General features: G+C 41.5%; 1 protein-coding gene across 3 annotated transcripts in view; it reads right to left on the reverse strand.

The window, feature by feature from the left end:
- LOC121306874 (drebrin-like) overlaps positions 1-22071 on the reverse strand; it is a 63444-nt gene that overhangs the window by 35987 nt on the left and 5386 nt on the right. For 2 of the 3 annotated variants that reach the window (XM_041238867.1, XM_041238860.1), the window contains exons 2-3: positions 3581-3636; positions 2887-2999 (exon numbers count right to left, since the gene is read on the reverse strand). In XM_041238867.1, the coding sequence (XP_041094801.1) occupies positions 2887-2999; positions 3581-3636 (169 nt within the window). Of the gene's footprint in view, positions 1-2886; positions 3000-3580; positions 3637-5044; positions 5201-22071 lie in introns of all 3 variants that reach the window. The other variant, XM_041238874.1, reaches the window with a different exon arrangement.

Genomic DNA, 22071 nt, shown 5'->3' on the forward strand with positions numbered 1-22071 from the left:
TCATGGTCTCACTCAGAATTACCCCCGGCCAAATATACTGGATTCAGGTGCAGAGATAAGAACAAGAAGACAAGAAAATGTATGAATGAAAGGAGGCCTTGCCACCCATCCGTGCCTGTCCAGTTCCTAGTAGCTGAAAAATAACAGTCCTTCAGGTTTTGTGAAAAGGGCATGTGTGCAGTAAGCATATGTGTGTGTATGACTGCATGCATTTGCATATGTTTGTTAGTGTGTGTGTGTCTGAGCGTGTATGTGTATGCGTGAGTGTGTGTATGCGTGTCTGTGTTTGTGTGTGTGTATGCCTGTCTGTCTGTGTGCATGCCTGTCTGTGTATGTGTGTGTGTGTATGTATGAGTGTCTGTATTTGTGCAGGTATGCCTGTCTGTTTGTGCATGCCTGTCTGTGTATGTGTGTGTGTGTATGTATGAGTGTCTGTATTTGTGCAGGTATGCCTGTCTGTTTGTGCATGCCTGTCTGTGTATGTGTGTGTGTGTATGTATGAGTGTCTGTATTTGTGCAGGTATGCCTGTCTGTTTGTGCATGCCTGTCTGTGTATGTGTGTGTGTGTATGTATGAGTGTCTGTATTTGTGCAGGTATGCCTGTCTGTCTGTGTGCATGCCTGTCTGTGTATGTGTGTGTGTATGTATGAGTGTCTGTATTTGTGCAGGTATGCCTGTCTGTCTGTGTGCATGCCTGTCTGTGTATGTGTGTGTGTGTATGTATGAGTGTCTGTATTTGTGCAGGTATGCCTGTCTGTCTGTGTGCATGCCTGTCTGTGTATGTGTGTGTGTGTATGTATGAGTGTCTGTATTTGTGCAGGTATGCCTGTCTGTTTGTGCATGCCTGTCTGTGTATGTGTGTGTGTGTATGTATGAGTGTCTGTATTTGTGCAGGTATGCCTGTCTGTTTGTGCATGCCTGTCTGTGTATGTGTGTGTGTGTGTATGTATGAGTGTCTGTATTTGTGCAGGTATGCCTGTCTGTTTGTGCATGCCTGTCTGTGTATGTGTGTGTGTGTATGTATGAGTGTCTGTATTTGTGCAGGTATGCCTGTCTGTCTGTGTGCATGCCTGTCTGTGTATGTGTGTGTGTGTATGTATGAGTGTCTGTATTTGTGCAGGTATGCCTGTCTGTCTGTGTGCATGCCTGTCTGTGTATGTGTGTGTGTGTATGTATGAGTGTCTGTATTTGTGCAGGTATGCCTGTCTGTTTGTGCATGCCTGTCTGTGTATGTGTGTGTGTGTATGTATGAGTGTCTGTATTTGTGCAGGTATGCCTGTCTGTTTGTGCATGCCTGTCTGTGTATGTGTGTGTGTGTATGTATGAGTGTCTGTATTTGTGCAGGTATGCCTGTCTGTCTGTGTGCATGCCTGTCTGTGTATGTGTGTGTGTATGTATGAGTGTCTGTATTTGTGCAGGTATGCCTGTCTGTTTGTGCATGCCTGTCTGTGTATGTGTGTGTGTGTGTATGTATGAGTGTCTGTATTTGTGCAGGTATGCCTGTCTGTCTGTGTGCATGCCTGTCTGTGTATGTGTGTGTGTGTATGTATGAGTGTCTGTATTTGTGCAGGTATGCCTGTCTGTCTGTGTGCATGCCTGTCTGTGTATGTGTGTGTGTGTATGTATGAGTGTCTGTATTTGTGCAGGTATGCCTGTCTGTTTGTGCATGCCTGTCTGTGTATGTGTGTGTGTGTATGTATGAGTGTCTGTATTTGTGCAGGTATGCCTGTCTGTTTGTGCATGCCTGTCTGTGTATGTATGTGTGTGTGTGTATGTATGAGTGTCTGTATTTGTGCAGGTATGCCTGTCTGTTTGTGCATGCCTGTCTGTGTATATATGTGTATGGGAGCCAGATGCTGAACAAACAGGATGTGTTCAACAACTGAGTCGGCGGGACTCTGGGTGAATTCTCAGCCCATGTCTGACATGCTCCAGATGTGACCTCTGACCCCTGACAAGATTCAGTCGTCATGGCAATAGCGATCCACTCCCAAAAATATCCCCAACCAGAAATCTCCAAATACGATCCAGCTGCTCCTGCAGTTAATGGCTCAGGACGGGGGGGAGACGGGGGACTGGCCAGGGGCTTGCTGCAAGGGTCACCAGTTTGATGGTCTTGAATATTTTACATAGCTTACTCACGAACACAGCTCGTTTATTAACTTTGACAACATGAATGCTTGAAAAGTTAAGACATGCTGGCTCTTGTAATCAGTCTATTTTCTCACCTCGTAACTATTCCCTTAGAGTGATCTCCAATAGCAATGCAATGGTTTTGAGCTTAGGGCACATGGTAGCATTGGTAAAATGGTAAAATATTCATATTTTAACAAATGTACTACAATAATATGAACCAACACACACTGGTATCCCATAGCTGCAGAAATCTGAAATTACTTTGTTAAATTGCAAAGAAAAGTCTGATGAATACATAGTGAAACTATTTTTTTTTTTTGTTCCTAGGAAGTAAGTGTTATTTCCTAATTGCTTATGCCTCAAAAGTATAGAAAATGGCTATTATTCCCCACAAACTTTGCTTTTGTGACCAGGACAGTGATATTTCAAAATATCACTATTTCCAATGGGAAAATGGGCAAATGTGTATCTTTTCATTCACATAAAGTCAGAAAAAAACAACATATGAATCCAAATTAGCATGTATTTATACTAAAGTAATACAAAAATGACTACAAAAGATTTAGAAGTGAGTAGTTTTTCGAGATTTATGATTATACTGTAAATACAGGCATAAGCAATTAGGAAATAACACTTACTACCCAGAAACAAAAATTGTTTTTACATAGTGATATCAAGCTGTACTGAATGGGCAGTCTGGAGTTTTGTGAGCAGGGCCCAGTCTGTGTGAACCTCCGGACAGTCACTCACCCAGATGATCATGACGAGCCGGGGCTGTCCCGAACCCGGAGCCTCCACACGACAGAATCCGTAGAGCGGCCGACTGCTGTGGAGCTTCCCTGCCAGCTCCGCCACGCCACCAGCTAGTGAAGAGAGAGCGAGAAAGAAGAACAGGCATTGCACCATTGCATTGAAGGGTACACCCCGAGCAATTCAACTATCCCGTGAATTCATAGCAGATCTGGTTGTGTTGCACAGTCTCGCACTTAAATAAATATGACCCTCTTTTTCTTCCTGTTGACATTTCCCGTAGTTGATTAAGAGTAAGTTTGTTCTAAGTGGTGGCAGACAGCCCCTGTGTTCCTTTGTACTGCTCTTGTGTAATTTCTATACTTTTAATAAAGTTTAGAAACATTGCTCTTCATAAACATTGCTCCTGGGATCCCTATATATTGTTTCTAGATAGAGTTCACAAGCACAAAGTGAGTAGTGTCTGCATATGCACGTGAATAATGTAAATAGGAAGTGGGTATGGGGAGACACATAAACGGGGTTGTCTGGATAGGGGGGAGTAGATAGTACAGGTAGAAGAGGCTTACTGAATACATAGGAACCACTGCTAAAGAGGCTAGCATATACGAATACTAATGTTAATAATATTATATTACTCATAGTTATAATATTATTATAATCATCTCCTGAACTTTGTCACTGCAAATCTTACCTCCTGAGTCTGAGAGTTTGAGTTTGTTGGTGGTTCCATCGTAAGTGAAAAGGGCCCTAAAGACAGAAAGAGGAAGACAATGTGAAATCAGATAAGGACCCACTGGGTTTGAATATGTGAATATCGGTCCACCGGAGCAGGGTCTCAGTAGATTACAAACCTGAAGCACTGCATTCGTTTGCAATGGCAGGCATTAGCGTGTTAGTTCACAGGTGATTCACTGGGAATGTTTGCCTGCTACAGATTAAATTACTGTGCAAATAAAACATTTTACTGACAGGTTCAAGATGAACCTGCCTCACAGCTTATTAGGCCAATTTCGTGTTCTAGCAAGAAGTGTCTCCCATTACCTCACTGTTGTAACAAGGCACTGTGCAGCACTGCATTTGCAATTAAGGAAATATAGTCCATCTAAAGAGCCTCCTTCTAACGTTAGAACATTCCATTCCTAGAACAGAACTGTTTCCTTGAACAAAGGAATCGTTAAGAGGACATTGTGTCAAATGCCATTTTAAAGCAGTGAAGAGCTCTGCATTTATACTGTACCATATTCCTCTTTTTTCTTTGTTATTGCCTCATTCACCCATCCAATCTGAGCAATTAATATTACAGAGCTACTGAACCAAGAGGCAAGTCTCCACTAGTGGGTCACTGAAGCATTATGAAGTGTACGACCCCCCGACGACTGTCCTCCCAAACCTACGGGAGGGCAAAATCCAATGCAGTGCTCTCTGTGTCTCCCAAGTCAAGATCGGAAACCTGACCACACCAGTATTCGAACCCGAAAGCTCCTGATCACATGAGTCACCCTGCTCTCTCTGCAATAGTACCTTTACTGGGAGAGCCGCCAGGCACCCACTACATTCCTCAGTACTCTTCGATACTAAGGGCAAGGGCAGGGACACGTACACTGCTGAGTTTCAAAGACACTGCTTACTTGTACTGCTTGTGCTGTGTCAGTGGACCAAGACAGTACACACATGTAAACCTCAGCAGTGCTTTTTGATAAGGGGCATGCTTAATTACATGTAATACTGCATTTTAGTAACATTTTCAAAAACCTGAAGGCCACCTTTTTTTCAATTCCTTTACTCCTGTTCTACCCAGATTGAAATCCCTAATTCAAATGCTGCCTCACTGCTGGAACCCACTTTACAAGGGTGACCTTCCTCCCCTCTGTCAAGCCACTCGCATTTTTCACCTGCCAATCCTAAACAATGGATGTTACCAAGTTACCCTGAGGACGAGGGCCCAGCGCATCGTCTCTGACCGTTAGTGGTTGCTGAACTAAACACAGCCAGTTTTCTTCTCTTAACCCAGCGGGAGCACCGAGGCCAATGCAGTGTCACAAGCATGTGGGCCCTAGTCAAGATCGGAAACTGGGTGTGAAAGCAGCTATTAGTTACAGCATCAGTGTAACTAATACATGTCTCGGGAAGATTTGACAGTAATTGAAAGAATTACATTTGCATGTGTTTCTTTCTTGTTCTAATCCATTTATCTGTGGCTTTCCAGCCTCTGTGTGCCTTCAGGAGGAGTGCAAGCAAGTTAAAACCAGCCTGCTGTTCGGTCCAGTTCTATCAGAGGCCAGGCTTTCAATTCATTAACTACAGCTCCACTCTGAAAAGACAATGTCAGGGTTATTATCAGGATTCAATGGGCCGAATTTACGATTGTAATTATCCTTGTTTTTTGTTTTTTTTACACTGTTGTTTCAAGGCAATAACAGTCCTGGGAATCAAAGAAACATTTCAGTTGTGGAGATGTGTGTATGTGTGTGTGTGTGTGTGTGTGTGTGTGTGTGTGTGTGTGTGTGTGTGTGTGTGTGTGTGTGTGTGTGTGTGTGTGTGTGTGTGTGTGTGTGTGTGTGTGTGTGTGTGTGTGTGTGTGTGTGTGTGTGTGTGTGTGTGTGTGTGTGTGTGTGTGTGTGTGTGTGTGTGTGTGTGTGTGCACACACCCTTACATAATGATAGTGTGGACCTGTTAAAATTTGCCTTAAAAAAAAAAAAAAAAAAAAAAAAAAAAAAAAAAAAAACAGTTTTAAACAGATATTTTTGTTGTTTTTTTAAAACAAACTAAAAGTGCCCAAATATTTTGTTTGTTGTTGACTTTCACCCTGTGTGGAGTTTTGTTTGACTCCAGTTAGGAATAATAAATAAAAATATAGTGAGAGTCAATGCAAAGTCTTCATAAACACTACAGAGAGAGAGAGAGAGAGAGAGAGAGAGAGAGAGAGAGAGAGAGAGAGAGAGAGAGAGAGAGAGAGAGAGAGAGAGAGAGAGAGAATGCAAAAACATTAAAACACAGTGAAAAAAATATGGAAATTAAATGATCTGCAGAAAAATTTGAAGTAACTTAAGTTGTTATGCTAACAAGATATGTTTGTGTTTTTGTTATTACTAATAATGAGCATTAGAGTCCTAAATTATCAGCTCCCCTCCTTTTCTTCTCTGGAAAGAATACACCTGAGAAATCTACTGCTGTGCCAACACTTCCGCGTGGGTCTGTCCCTCGAGGATCTATTCCAGAGAGTAGCCAAAAAATAAAACAAAAGAGTTTTCACATTGCAGCCAGCCTTATTTAAAGCATTCTGCAAGCGATTCCCTGACAGATGACGTGTCATGCATGAGGTGGCCAATAGTGAAATCCAAAGCTAACCACCAGTGCACACATGTCCTGTGCAGAATGTTTTTTTTCCACCAATAACTCTGTTGTGTTTTAGAATCTATACACTGTAAGACAGTTTGTTAGTTCTAGACTGGAGCACTCCAGATGTGTTGGGTTCCAGAACTAGGATAGACGATAGGAGACACTTCTTTACACTAAAGATTGAATTGTTCAATCTATTAAATTAAGTCAGGGCGCAGACGCTGCCTGGAATCAGTGGCATTTCCAGTTGACAGGGGTTCAGTGTGGGGTACGGAATCAAAGGACGTTGGGGTACGGAATCAAATCCCAAGGACATTTCTATGAAGCTTCTCAAGGATACATACCAAGGACTGCATGTTGGTAAAGTATTCTGTGAGCAATACTCTAAGCACTGCACTTTGAACACTCATAAAACAGGGCAATGCAGTAAACTGGAATCAGCAGAGATAGTCTGCTTGAGCACTATCACCCCAGAGTCCCAAAGTGAAGCACAGGGCACATAATGTATCAAATGGGGGAACTGACCCTATTACTGAATAGTATACACAGGCCCTGATTGCTAACACTGTTCAATATTAACAACAACATCCTTTCATGTTTCTAATATGAATGTTTTAATCTTCCTCCTGTAGCACTGTTGTGTTTGCTTGGAGTTTCTGCTGGTATCTCCACTAAAGACAAACCCAGTCCCACTGAATTAGTACTCCACTTGTTTTGTTTGGGGTTTGTTACTTGAATGTTTTATTTCACTGTGCTGTGTATTGCTTACTAAATGGGGAGCACTGTTTTAGCATTGTAACAATTTATGAAAGTTTATTTATTTATTAATCATTGAGCAGGTCAGTCAGCAGATTGTGCTGCTTCTTTGAGAATAAGCGTCTAGTTAGTGTATACATAAGAACATAAAACCATTTACGAATGAGAGCAGGGCACTCGGCACACCTACGCTCCTCCGGTTCCTAGGAGCAGATTGATCTCAAAACATTATCAAGTTGGGTCTTAAAGGATCCAAGTCATTTTGCCTCAACAACAATGACTAGGTAGTCCATTTCATACCCTCACCACTCACTGTGTGGAGAAGTGACGGCTTCCCTCTGTCCTAAGTCCATGGTGTGCATATATATTTTGTTTACGTCCAGTGCAGTAAGTGTTAATGTGAGGAGAGTTAAGCAAGAACCCTGGGGTTGGAGTGCTGGAGTGTCACTTTATCTCCCATACTCCAGGCTTAACATGTTCCCTCACCCCCTAACCGCTAGGGCTCTCTTCCAAGCACAACTGCACAAACACGCACAGGCTGCCTGCCACCGCGACGTTTTATTAAACACCAGAAATACCTCCTGAACTGAAAAAGCCCTGGCAAGAAAACACATTTCAATAAACAAATGTGTATCCTTCCACACTCCTTTACAAACTGCTGCATGCTTCCAGCTGCTTACATTCAGAGGGTGATGACACAAGCTTTCTTATTATCAATACCATTAATATGACACCAGAGGCAGAGGCTCTTTCTCCTTTACATTAAGTCACAGAGATTCAAAACTATCCAAGCAGCAGCAAGCAAATAATACAATTGCTTACCATCATACAGGAAACAAGTGCTTTTCTTAAAATCTTTCTGTTGAGATTCGATGAGCGATGTCTTGCAAACTACATTTACACCCTGCAGCAAGGACATGGTTGAAAATACATACAGAAGAATTACCGGTACATAAATATAACAATAGTAATAATAATAATAAAGAAACAATTAACCCAGAATATGTAATTAACTGCATGGATTAGTCAGAGTAATGTATCTGGAGGTCTCTATCTTCATTTACCATGGTGCGACCGCTTTCTTTGATTGATTTCTTGAATGATTATAATGTGATTTTCACTTCTACAAATTCCTTCCACTACCTTATAACATCAACACATTCAAGGCAATACAGTACCTTAATAAGCTAAAATAAAAGTAGATATTCTGAGGACTGGAACATTTATGTAGGGCAGTCTGCAAGATGTATACAAATCTGCCAACAGCTCCCTCAGCCTGGCTTTACTCTGCAGGAGAGCAAAGAGGTCTGGTCCAGTAGGGGCCTCATGAGGCCTGTATATCTGCAGGAGACAGCACTCCTCTGCCACGAACAGACTCAACCTGTACAAAGGGCTCGCTGTGACACCTCCTCCGACACCCTCCTCCCCCCACGCTGCTCTGCTGCTCCAGCACCCCGGTGAGCTGGGAGCAACAAAAACCCAAGAGGTCCCACTCATGGGTAAGGAAATGATGAGAGGCCAGATGAAGAGGCAGATGCTCAGTAGTGGGTAAACGCTACCATCACAACAGAGTCATAGGGTTCTAATTGAATGCATGCAAAACAAACAACAAAAAGGAGGTGCTTACAAGAAAAAAAAGTCATTTAACATAAAGCATATCTAAAGGTGCCTATTAGAGTTAAGATAATGAATGAAGGTAATGGAATGATATAGGTAGATGAAAACATGTTTATGGCACTGTTTACCAGTTATACAGCAACTGATGAACCTGCAGATTGAAATCCTGCATGCTAATTGGTCAAAAGCCATGCACTTACCACACACACTACAAGCAAGCATCTTGCAAAAGAGCTGCATCTGTGGTTATACAGCTTTTAACCTCATCTCATCTACAGGGTTCACAATCTCATTGCATCACCACGCTACCATTCACACTGGCACAGTTGCTTTAGTCACAACCTCAGTGCTTTGGTTGTCTATCTTATTTGCCTCCACCCACTGACTGTTCAGCCCTGCTCGCTCTTCTTAGGCAGCCCATAGGAAAATGCTTGTAATTACTCAAATAAAACTTCTAATGAAACCGGAAACAATTCAACGCAATATAAAATTCTTGTTTAGACATACTGTAGATTAAATCATCAATTGGAAAAAAACTTGCCATATTACTTTTTAAATAGTTTATAGGGGTAAACACTACAGACATTGTAAAAAGTGCATGTCTTGCAATACGTACATCTCTCTGCATGCTTAGCTCCATGCAGTAATGATGGTGAAACCAGCTCCTGCAGTCAGCACAGTTCCACCACCAGCGATGAAGTCACCCTGTGGCAGGATTGTGAGAACCAGCCAAGAAGCAATTCACTCCAGAAAGAGCTCTGCGGGCCAGGGGCGGGGCTGCAGGCTCCTCAAAATGAGAACTGAGCTTTCTTGTGGAGGCAATTAGCGAATGCCATTAACTGGCATGCCAAGAGTACTGTAAATATCAGCATGAAAGTTAACCCCAAATATATTGCATATTTAAACAAGCAAGCTCAATACTGTCCGGGAGCTAGCTAGAATCCAGTAATCTGTGTAGTAGCACCAGCCAAAACTCAATACAGCCAGCGACTGTGATCCCATAACCAGTGAACAGGGCTCATCTCCCAGAGGTCAGCACAAGACAGGGCACACTTTCACCCCATTCCATATCCCCATTATGGCCACCACAAGCAGTGCATTTTGGTACTGTAGAGGAATGGCACATTTGATAAGTGGCCAATGTTAAAGCCTTTCTCACTCGCTCTCAGAAAGCCATTGAAAAAGTCAAGCAGAAATCTGTGGGTGAATACAGGCTGTTCAGAAGAAGAATTCTCCAGGTGGCAAACCCGGGTTTCTTCAGTCAGTTCACACCCAGACAACCCAGGATGAAAGCTCCTCTTGCAGGGTCTTGATTAAAGCAAATCCTTACCTGTCACAGCTGTACTCTTTCATAATGACTTATATTGCTCTTTGCGGCAATCAGACTCTGTAAGGAAGCAATTCCAATACAAACAGAATGCTTGGCTATACAGGCCAAAGTGTACAGTACAAATCAAGGCTGTATCACGCACTGGTGAGATCGCACTTAAGAGTACAGAGTCTTATTCTGGGCACCACAACACCAAGGGGACATTGTGACCCTGGAGAGAGTACAAAGAAGAGCAACACTCTAATCCCAAGGCTGGAAGAAAAGGTTAAAACCTTTAAAGGGGCTGACAAAGCTAAATCTAAGCAATACACCAGACACCAGGACCAGAGGACCCAGGTGGAAATGAAGTGGAGACAGACTGAGGACACAGGCTAGAAGAGCGGCGAGGGTATGGAATGTGCTACCTAGTCATGTTGTTGATTTTAAATCATTGGGATCTGACTTGACAGGTTTGAGATCAATCAGCTGTCATGAACTGGACGAGCACTGAAGGACCAAACGGCCTCCTTTTGTCCGGAACCCTTCTTATGTTGCTCTAAAAGTCGTCCAGACCCACTGCCTTATGAATCCAAAGCCGGGTTTAAAAAGCTCAGTCAGCAAACTGGACAAGGCAGACTCTGACCAAGAAATGTGAAAATATTTTATAACAACAGATGACTTGTGTCATCCACTCTGAAGATAGAAACGCTGAGGACGGCCACTGTTTGGTCGAAACATGTTAGTTTTTTTATGTTTTTAACCTCGAAAATAAAATAATATGAACTAATATTTAAACTTGCTTCTTTGATGAGTGCAGACATTCAATGTGAGGGAGATACAAAACAATAATTTTAAAAAGCTTGACTGTTCAGACAACAAATTCACACAGACTTCGGTCTTCAGTTTAATATGAATAATATCTCTGAAATCCCCAGATGGGTTATTATCATTTTATTGTGGACTCCGAGCCATCAGTTATCAGTTATGGTAGATATATTTAAATACAACACATTTTAAACTGATGGTTCTGTGTTTTCCTATTCAAGTAAAATAATTAATTGTTGGCCTGAATTAACCGAATCCTTAAAGAAACGGTAAATATTTAGGAGTTTAGAATAATTCATTTTGTTAGTGGTACTTTAATATTTTATAATAAGAACTGGAATCGCAGATCACCAACCCACTTAAGTGTATAGATATTCATGGAAAATAGGTTATACACTACAGTAGGGCAAGGTAATTTTGTAGTCTATGGGAGGGGTGTCCCAGAAGCCTCTAGGGGATGGGAAGGGGAAACACTTGGGTGCATTTGAGGGGGTTGTTTAATTGAATTATGTTTGAGTGTTTGTTAGCTGCCTGTAATAGTTTAGCTTTGGGTAAAATTTAAGCCAGTGCTCCAAGGTGGAGCTAGGTTTTTGTTTTGTGAACAGTAAAAATGTTACTTATATGTCTGTAACATAGTTCACGCAAAATATAGTTTAGACCAGTATCTATAACCCTAACCCTAACCCTGACCCTAACGCTGACCCTAACCCTAACACTGACCAGTAACATGGTTGACATATATAACAAAATTTGGCCTTTATGTTCCATGAGGTCAATAAAATGGCGGCACATGATGTGTTTCTGGTAAAGGGCTTCATGGGGTTTATAAAACAAATGTATATATTGTTGGAAAAGGTTTTCTGATTTACTTCATGTTCCAAGACAAGTTAGCTTTAAAACATGTATGAACACTTGCTTAGGCATGCTTGCAGGTGTTTCCATGTATCTTATTCCTTGATGATAAGGACACATGCTGAGGATCATGTGATTTGTGGGATAATCCATTATTTTGCAGGGGGAGTTCTCAGTAACAGTTGACAGTGGATTAGGGACAGTATTAAATTAGACAGTATTAAATACCTTAATTTATGTTAACAAAATGTTTATTGATTATGTAAATGTATAGTTGAGAAACAATGTACTGAGTTGTTTTCTGCTATAATGGTAAAATGTTATACAAACAGGCTTTCGTGGGGTTTTATCTTAATGGACTCAGTAAGAAGATGAATAGGGACATTGCTAAATGCGGTGTTTTGTTTAATAAATAAGCATGATGTTCATGTTAAATGCTTTCTAGTGTATTTTTTACAGCGCATGTGAATATAAACTATGTAATACTTTATTATGCATCAATTAGTTTCAATTAGTTTGAGTAAAAACAGTTTTATCCAAATATGGCCTTTGCATGCAAAAGGCACTTTAAAGGTAGAATGACCCTTATATACACAAGCACAAGACCCTAATTACAAACACTCAAACAATCATTCAATTAAAAAAAACCCTTAAATGCACCCAAGTGTTTCTGGGACATGTAGTCTTTCAGGCCTTCGCTAAGACACCCCTCCCATAAACTACAAAATTATCACACACACAGTGAATATATACAGACAGGGCTCTAACCCTGCAACAACACTTAGGAATGAGTTAGACTGGATTATTATTATTGTTATTATTATAAAAGTCTAATCTAACCATTCTACAGTATATGTTTCCATTCCAGAGTCCAGACTGCTATGTCTATTGGGTCTGGAATGAGTGGGAAGCCCACACAGCTGTTTATTACATTTCAGAGCAGAGACGCTGCACTGCCTGTTTTATTATATCGCTTCATTTCCTTCACATTCAGCACTGACCAAACATGGGTAGAATGTTGGCTCTATTGTTAGCAACACTTCCAAAAAAAGAGCTGCCCCATTCAGAGAAGCACTGCTCCCCAGATCACAGGAACAGCTCAGGCCCTCCTCAACATACCTCCTTCTTTTCATATTATGCATTCTGTCGAAACAGCTGGATTCAGAGCCACTGCAACTTAACCTGTCGTGTTCCAGGCTTTTATCATATGGAACGGTATTTTTGCACGCTATTTCTGCAGTTTTCCCATGCTTTTCCTATGATTATACTATGCATTTACCAGAGTTTACATTGGCTGGCCATGTTTTTTTTTTTTATATGCTTTACCATAACTAACTGGTCTTTACCATGCTTTTACTAGGCTTTATTACACTTTGCTATGCACTTACTACAGTAAACTTTATAAAGGTGACATCCTTCTGGATATTAAACTGGCCCACAATATCCTACCAATGAAACTTGACCAGGACTCCATTAGTAAAGGAGGGATACCTCAAATTATCCTGACCTGGCTAGAAAGAACAGCATGGAGTCTGTGACACAAACAAGTCTTATGAATCTCAAGAACGGAGGGAGTGGAAACAAAAGGTCCTTATCCATCCATCACCACCCAGTGTGCGAGAGGTTGCTGCGGCTCCATCAGCTAGGAGCCCATTATGGTGTTTGGAGGTTCTGTTCAGAAACAACCCCATGTCAGGTAGAGAAGCTCCAGCAGCCGCTCTCCTGCACACTGGCTTCAGTACCGTTTGTTTTTGCTGTTGTTAGCTACAGCCACTTTAACCAGCTGTTCCCTGGAGCATTTCACACACTCCAATCAGGTGCCCACTGGAACACGGGTGATTTTAATGGACTGATGCAGTAAGAGGGCTGAAGCCTTCTTTCCTGTGCAGGCTCAGTTTGTTTTGGATGCTGTGTAGGGGTTGGCCCAGTGTCATAGCCAACAACAGGGACTGGGAAAGAAAATGGGAGACACCTGTGATATGCAGCACATACTTTACCCCAAATGAGCCATCCCTGCAGATTTTCTTCTGAAAGGGTGCCTATGTTTACTACTGGAGATGCATACAATGCTGTAATATTGAAGGGTTGCTGTTGGAAAGTTTCAGTATGACATAGTCCTAATAAACAATACTGAAGTATCAGTACTGGATAACCGACTGTCAAGGTAAACTGATCACTTGTGTATACGTGGAATACCTGGCACAGACTTAAAGGATATATAGGATGAAATACTGTACTACAGTCAGCACTCAGATATCCGTTACTCAGATACACGTCAGCACTCGGGTATCCGTTACCAAGATACACGTCAGCACTCGGGTATCCGTTACCAAGATACACGTCAGCACTCGGGTATCTGTTACCCAGATACACGTCAGCACTTGGGTATCCGTTACCCAGATACATGTCAGCACTCAGGTATCTGTTACCCAGATACACGTCAGCACTCAAATATCCGTTACCCAGATACACGTCAGCACTCGGGTATCCGTTACCCAGGTAATATTTAGATTTGATTTTGCTGTTGGGCCGTTAATGGTGAATTTTACATACTGCTACAATACGTAAAAGTATGTACTATTACAGTCCAGGTGTCCAGTTTTCTCTTTTGGCAAGTGATATTTTCCAAATCATATCGTTCTGAATTATAATACTACTTCTGTTAAAATATAGTACTGTCTAAATGGAAGCTTACTTATTTTAAAACACAATCATTTCAGATATGTATTTATAATACTGTAAGTTTTTCAAGGAACATAAAATAAATACAAGGGTTGGAATGGGCCAAAATGAAATAATCAGATATGCGTCACACACGCTTAACCGTCACTGAAGTAAAAAATGTTATAGAGTGGGATATGTGAGTGCTGACTGTACTCTTCTGGCTTCCGGTACACTTTTGCAGTACCATTTAGTAGTTTCTTTGATTACATGAGGCTAAATAAAATATCTAAATTCTCTTTAAATATATATATTTTTTTTTTATTATATCTCAATCCTAAAATTGTAGGCAATGCAAAACTGTTGTCCATATCTGTCTAAATACGTCAACTTCCTGGAAACTGTGCTTGGGATTGAGGTTTGACAGGAATTTCATCTGACACATTAAACAGCTCTGACAGTACTTCTGAGCAGCTGCAATCAGCTCCTTCCACACTGCAGCACAGACATTCCTCTAACCACCGAGCTACTCAAACCCACTGCCTTCCACACTGCAGCCCAGCACTCTAACCACTGAGCTACTCAAACCCACTGCCTTCCACACTGCAGCCCAGCACTCTAACCACTGAGCTACTCGAACCCACTGCCTTCCACACTGCAGCCCAGCACTCTAACCACTGAGCTACTTAAACCCACTGCCTTCCACACTGCAGCCCAGTGCTTTCTCTAACCACATAGCTACTCCAACCCACTGCCTTCCACAATCAGATAAATAGTCTAATATTCCCAAGCAAACAATTAAATGGAAATGCACAAATCAGCACTCTGGAAAATGGCACTGTAATATTCCATAAAGATTCTAAAAAAAACACCACTGCAACATTGTGGAGAACATTCCTGAGAACTGCCAGCAGAATTCTTCTCCCCCAGGATGCTGGATTACATCAGTCCTGCAGCTATTTCTGGAGTTTTAAGAGAAATGAACTTCTCCCAGACTTCCTCAGAGGAGACCGTTAGGGGAGTTCACACATACTAGAGAGGTAGGATCAGAGCTATCGCACTGAGAACTGGTCAGCAGCGAGGAAAAGGGAGGGAAAGAAAGTGAGAGAGAGAGAGAGACAGAGAGAGAGAGAGAGAGAGAGAGAGAGAGAGAGAGAGAGAGAGAGAGAGAGAGAGAGAGAGAGAGGGAGAGAGGGGATGGCAGGGACAAAGAGAATGTTATTAAACAAAATCAGAGGCTGTAAATCGTATCCTAATTTTATAAGTTTCTCCTTGTCATTATTAACAGTCATTATGTGTAACGGAGAGCATTACAGGTAACCACTTCATTAAATATACAGTACATTAGCCCATCACAAATTCACTGCCCGCAATCTTTCACTGTTTTTGACTGGTAAGCCAGAATGAGATACATTAATGAGACCTTTTGAAAACATGGCCCCTAGTATGTATCAGATGGGACAAGAGCTTGGGCTAGCAGGGCCTTGAACAGACAGACTTCCACTAGAAATACGTTTTAGACTAAAGGGAGGGTATGTGGCCGTCATTTCAGGTCAATGAACAGCCTGTGGAATGAGCACTCAGCACTCACATGAATATTAATAAAATACAGCTTCATCCAATGTGGCATGCACTGTCCACACCTTCAAAGCCTGCCTCTGCACTTGAGCATTGCAGGACTACAGCTTTTCCGCTTGCTGTTCTGTGATGTTACAGTCTAATGAGATTCCTCGTTTTACTTTAAGAGCAGAATCAGAAGCTTAGACTGAGAGTAGATGGAAGGATTATGAGATTCCTGCTCCCTCCTTCGATCACTCCCCTCTGTGTTATTTAACCCTCAGGTAAACCCACCTGGCTGTTGCAACCCTATTCTCCACCCCCTGACCTCCACTTCATTGCAGGCAGCCCCCTTCATGAGGTGAGGGGGGAGGGAGTTGCTTTGTCAAGGACCACCCTCTGCTGACCTGGCATTGCCTGATCAGTTCCTCTTCCTTCTGCCCTTGAAATTGAAAGGCGGGACCAGCGGCCAAATAATCAACAATCATTGGCATCACCCATACTTAAAACAAACAGTGATGGTCCTGACACTGAATTGACAGTTATAATAGTTTTCTCACTGCGTATATATGATATTCTTGGGTATGCTTTCAGTCGTATTTGAAGGACTTTGTGAAGAGCCTACATGTACACAGGTTTGCTTTTATACTCTGAATGCACTGTTCATTGTGGATTATTAGCTGTCCTGTATTGTTGGAGGAATTAGTTTTCTGGTTGCTCCCCTCTGATAAACCTTCCTCTAAGAGCCACGCTTTACACTGCACACAAGCTGAGAACCATCATGCTCGGCTGGCACTGTGCAGCAATGTCACTCTGAAATCCCAGACAGGAAAAGCAATGAACTGGAGAGCAGGTGACAGGGCATGTAGTTAGGAAACCTTCGGGTCACAAGCTAGCCAGAAATCCTTTTTATAAAAAAAAAAAAAGATCTATAGCAGCATCGCCCAAGAATTTTGCTGATAAAAACACCCCATAAATGCCATCCCAGCATGAATTAGTGCTGCATTTGAACATGCAGCTGTTTCTCATTCACAGCATAGGGTCTTCTCTCCCTTCCACCCTCTGAGAGATCACAAACGCGTCTGTGTGTCCCAGCCCCAGTGAGATATCGCTCACCATCATGCAGGTGACTGAACACATGAGACAGTCCCGGTTAAAATCTTGCATTTGTCAATTTCATCCTGGCCTGATCCATTAAGTTGTGATAAAGCCGATTTCACCCGGACATGGTGTGGATTATTAACCTGACAGATTCCTGCTGCATTACTGTAGCGTGAAGCTATTAGAAATCAAGGGTATTCTCATTGGGCAGGAAGTGATGAGCACGCTGCGTTTTGTAAAACTGTGTTGTTAATATGCAAGTATAGCACTCCCTGGATATTGCACCACTTCATAATTCACTACTTTGTTTAATTAGTCCCCACTGACAGCAAGTCCTACATGTTCTTGTATAAGGAGCTGTCACCTCGCCAATTCACTTTTCAATATATAAAAGTCCTGTATAAGGACCCTTCACCTTGCCAATTCACTTTTCAATATATAAAAGTCCTGTATAAGGACCCTTCACCTTGCCAATTCACTTTTCAGTATATAAAAGTCCTGTATAAGGACCCTTCACCTCGCCAATTCACTTTTCAATATATAAAAGTCCTGTATAAGGACCCTTCACCTCACCAATTCACTTTTCAATATATAAAAGTCCTGTAACATTTGAAGCCCTTGTTTTTTGTCTTCTCTAAAACAGAAAATGGTGAGTAAAAATAAATAAATAGATAGATCAGAAAAATCAGAACTCCTAAGAAAAAGGCCAGTTTTTTTTTTTTTTTTTTTTTTTTTTCCTAAGGAAAATGAAACTGTTACTGTTGCACAATGAGTAAGACCAGAATGCGAAGGGCTTGTAATGTCAATGTAGTGACTGGGTGGGGTCAGAGCCGTTAGATAATAAATCCGTACTCACATTCAGCAGTAAATCCCAAGCTCGCTACTTCCTCTCCAGGGTTACAGCTCTGAACATTCCTGAGCCTTGGACAAGCTCAATAAACTACAACAGCCTGGCCTGGCCCAGTGATATCTCAGGTTTACAGTGTACCGTGGGACTTGTTTCAAGTTGCACCCTGATCTGCACATACAGTATTCCATTATAGTTTCCACAATACTTTGACATGGTCATTTTGCAGTTTCCCCATGGAATACTATGCAGATGATTTGACTTTTTTTTTTTACTTTGCTAGAATTGTCTGGGTATTATATGTGCTTAACCATACTTTCACTGTGCTTTATTACACTTTGTTATGCTTTCACTGTGCTTTATTACATTCAGAAGTGCTTTCACTGTGCTTTATTACACTTTGCTATGCTTTCACTGTGCTTTATTATACTCTGAAGTGCTTTCTCTGTGGGAAACTTTTATAAGCACAATGCATTCACAGTACTCTCACAACAGAACACAGGCACAGCATCACATGACAGCCTGTTCCTAACACCTGGACTTCCAGTAAGGTGAGCATGGGTTTTACTGTCTGACCCTGATTAGATTAACCAAGATGCAATGCCCTATTCCCAGCAGTACATCACCTTATATAGCACAGTGTAGTAAAGCACAGTGAAAACGTGGTAAATCATAGGTAAGCATTGTAAATCATATTAAAACCAGGGTAAACTATGGTAAATGCATAGTGTAACATAATTATCATAATTATTCTAATAAACTGTCTCAGGTATTCAAATTGACTATCACTATAACCTTGATCCACAATATCAGCTATGTGTCAACACAGGCAGCGATGCTGCTGCGACTTTGTTTTACTGTAGTTTTGGAATTAAGTTTGCCTGTCCTGTTTTTTTCCTACACTAGAGGTGGCTCCCCTAGTGGAGACACATAGGATGCGCAGGGAAGTGCAACGAAGCATAGTGAAAGCACAGTAAAAACATAGGTATGGTAAGCCATATTTAAAAACATGAGCAAACTATTGTAAATACATAGTATAACCATGGAAGAACTGCAAAATGACCATATACTGAAATTCTGCTAAAGGTAAAAACATAAGGAGCAGCATTCCACAGACAACATACTGCACCCTGGTTAGCAAAGGGCTTTCCACTGCAGCAGTGAAAAACAGGTAGAGTAAGTGGCACTTCTCTTTACCACCACACTGCTCTGTGGCATTAGAAAGTCAGGGCATCTTTTCTGTGTTTGCTTTGCCTGCCTGGCCTGCTCTCACATGCCCAGCAGAAAAACAGTGCGAGGCCGAATGACAATATTGAGGTTTGGCAGATAACTTGTTTGCAGTACAAAGATCTAAGAAAGAGATTATTATTCTGATATTAAGAGAACAACAACAAAAACCTGCAAAAAACACTGAACATGTAAACTCTGCTCTAAAAGAACACAGTGTACGGTAAGGTCTTGTCTTTATAACACCTTGCTTTGCTATTTATAGTACTTGTGTAAGAGCAGTACCTAAGCTGGGTAGCTGAATCGTGGGAGATACTTGGACGGTCCTGTGGGAAGCGTTCTTATGGTGCTGCTAATAGGGGCAGTACTATCTATGGGCTGAGATTTTTTATTAATAATATTTAATTTGGTAATTAATTATTCTTTATAGAAAATGTATAATTATAATGTTTGTTGCTTAATGTTTCTTAACAGCTAAAGTTAGGACATACTTTAATAGCTATGCTGCAGTGTATACTGTAATAGCTGACAGGCTCTGAGATTGATCGTTTGGTTCTGCTAATGAGAGAAGAGGGGTTGGGAACACGAAGAGATTGAATTACTTCTCCTTGCTTACCTCCTCTGCTTGTACGTTGCTGAACCTGTCTTGTTTCTGTCTGCAATAACACAACAGTCCACACTTGTTAGCTGAACCCTGTGCTGCAGGCAAGGCAATCAAGAAGACATGTCAGCTATTTCCACTTCAAACACATTAAGAGGAGGAAGTTCTTTAAATCAGACTGGTTATCTCATCCAGCACTGGCCAGGAAGAACGCCCAGTGCACTCAGTCATTTGGGAATAGACGGATGTCACAATCCTGAAATTCAATATTAATTTCCCTTTAAATGGAGGGGGACGGGATCTGGAATTATATGGAATTCTGTTGCGCCACTATCATAAAAAATACTCTCCTACAAGAAAGAGGCTGGAGCTAATAAATCAATTTAATAAAACGTATCTGTCACTCACATCCATAGTTGTGCTGTTTTAAAAGAAATTATTTCAAATTAAAATGCTGGACATTTGAGACCTATGTGGTGAATGGATGTGCATTGCTGGGAAATGTATGGGATTCTTTTGTGAGCTACAGGCACTTGAAGCTCAGAGGTAAAACTTTAAGAAAGTCAGCAGTCAAACACTTCTTTTGAAGTGTTTTCATTTCCACCACTATTTTTTGGAGGGGTTGGGGGGTGAATAAAAACACCTGTTCGTTTATCAAAGCTGGAGCCAAAAAAAAAAACCAAAACTTGTTTAATACAATACAAGGTCTCTTTTGCACTTTCAAATGGTTTGTTTCTCATTCTGTAAATTAAGCCTGGACTAAAGTCTTTGAAAAAATGGGGAAATCAAAACTGGCTGCCGAAGAACCCTTCCCTAAAACAACTGGTTTCAGCGACAGAGCAACTGTGCAAGGGGAGAAGAAAGGCCCCCTGTACCCTGCACATGAATGAAGCATTGTCTCTGTGACTGTGAGCCCAGCCATGAGGGGGCTGTTTAATGGGGCTGTCAAACTACCCTTAAATAAACAGATATAAACATTGTTAATAGTAAGCATGGCCCCTATCACCCGCACACAGCAATTCCTCTCCACAGTAAACGGAGCTGGGAGACTCCTGCTTGTGTTTGGATTGTGGACAGGACAGAGGGGTCTCTGAGGGGTCACAAAGCCTGGAGATGCAACCATGGACTGGGGAGGCTTTCAACTGAGGAAAGAGATCTAGCAAAGCCAGCAAGCGTTGATGTATCACACAAGGCACAGAGGACCTCCTGTAGTACCACTGAAGGGAGCAAACACATCTCTAACTGCTTAACAGGCCTTGTGATAGACAAGGCACTACATCCCAATGACTGAACTTCTCTTGCTTTAGGATTAAAAAATAACAAATGATGCTGTGCATTTTGTGATATGATTCCCATATATAATTGAGTAAAATATTTTACTTTAAAATTAGTTACAAATCACCAGAACTATTAAAGTATTTCATCTACGGTGTTAGTTTTACCAATAACACACAACTCAGGTGAACTCCAGAGTGTGTCTAGGTTTGTACAGGAACAGAAACTCTGACGGTTTGGTTTTCTTCCCCCAGCAAATGAAGCGGAAAGACTTAACAGTAAATGGATCCCTCAGCCCAATATGCTTTGCAATGCATTGAGACAAACACTTTGTGGTGAATGGTCTTTTTTAAAAACAACGGCTCAAAGTGGCTAAATTACTTTATATTCAAACTGCTTTTTTCTTTAGTCATCATTCACATACATCTTGTTACACCTCTCTTCTAGGAGTTTTCAGCTTGCTACACCTCGACTCGTGAGTATAGCCTGCATCGAACCGTCAGCATGTGTACACAGCCTTCATCCAGAGAGAGCAGCGACTCCTCAGCAGTGACACAGGAAGCCCTCTCTGCTTTTATTAGAAGCCCACAGTGTTCTGCAGCACAGACACAAAACATAGGACTTGAAATATATACCTTCGTTCTCTGGTTTTAGTTTTGTAAAATAGGCGTTTCACCTCTTTAAAAAAGAATATGAGTTAATTAGGAGTTAAACGCTTTGAAAATACGACCCTAACTCACTAACTATTTGGAGAATGTTTTTTCAGTGTTTTAATTTATAATGAAGTTCAGGATATTGGCGAAACTGTTCTTGACTGTCGTTAATGAAGCCACAGAAGTCTAGAAGAATTTCAATTTGTAATTTATTCCTAGAAGCTGTCTTTAGATAACCCATGATGAGGATGTGGAAAGGGCTCCTCTATTTCTCAACAGTACACATGGCTAACCCATTTTTATACTGGTGCTATGAAACCCTGCAGGTCACTTCTCTGCACAGCGCTGCCAAGATATTATCAATTATTTTCCTACCTGCTTCGGTGATTCTTCTCATTATTTGGCTTCTCTATTTGGCTGCAGGAGCTCCACTGTTAGTCTTTCCTGCTCCATCCAGTCTCCAGCCAAGCAACAGAGCCAGCGCAATTTACCATTCCATTAGAAGATCCTGTCCTGGTCCTTCACCAGATACGTCAAACATTTTAAAGACCTACCCAGCCC

Source organism: Polyodon spathula, chromosome 2 (assembly GCF_017654505.1).
Source record: "Polyodon spathula isolate WHYD16114869_AA chromosome 2, ASM1765450v1, whole genome shotgun sequence".
Classification (NCBI taxonomy): Eukaryota; Metazoa; Chordata; class Actinopteri; order Acipenseriformes; family Polyodontidae; genus Polyodon; species Polyodon spathula.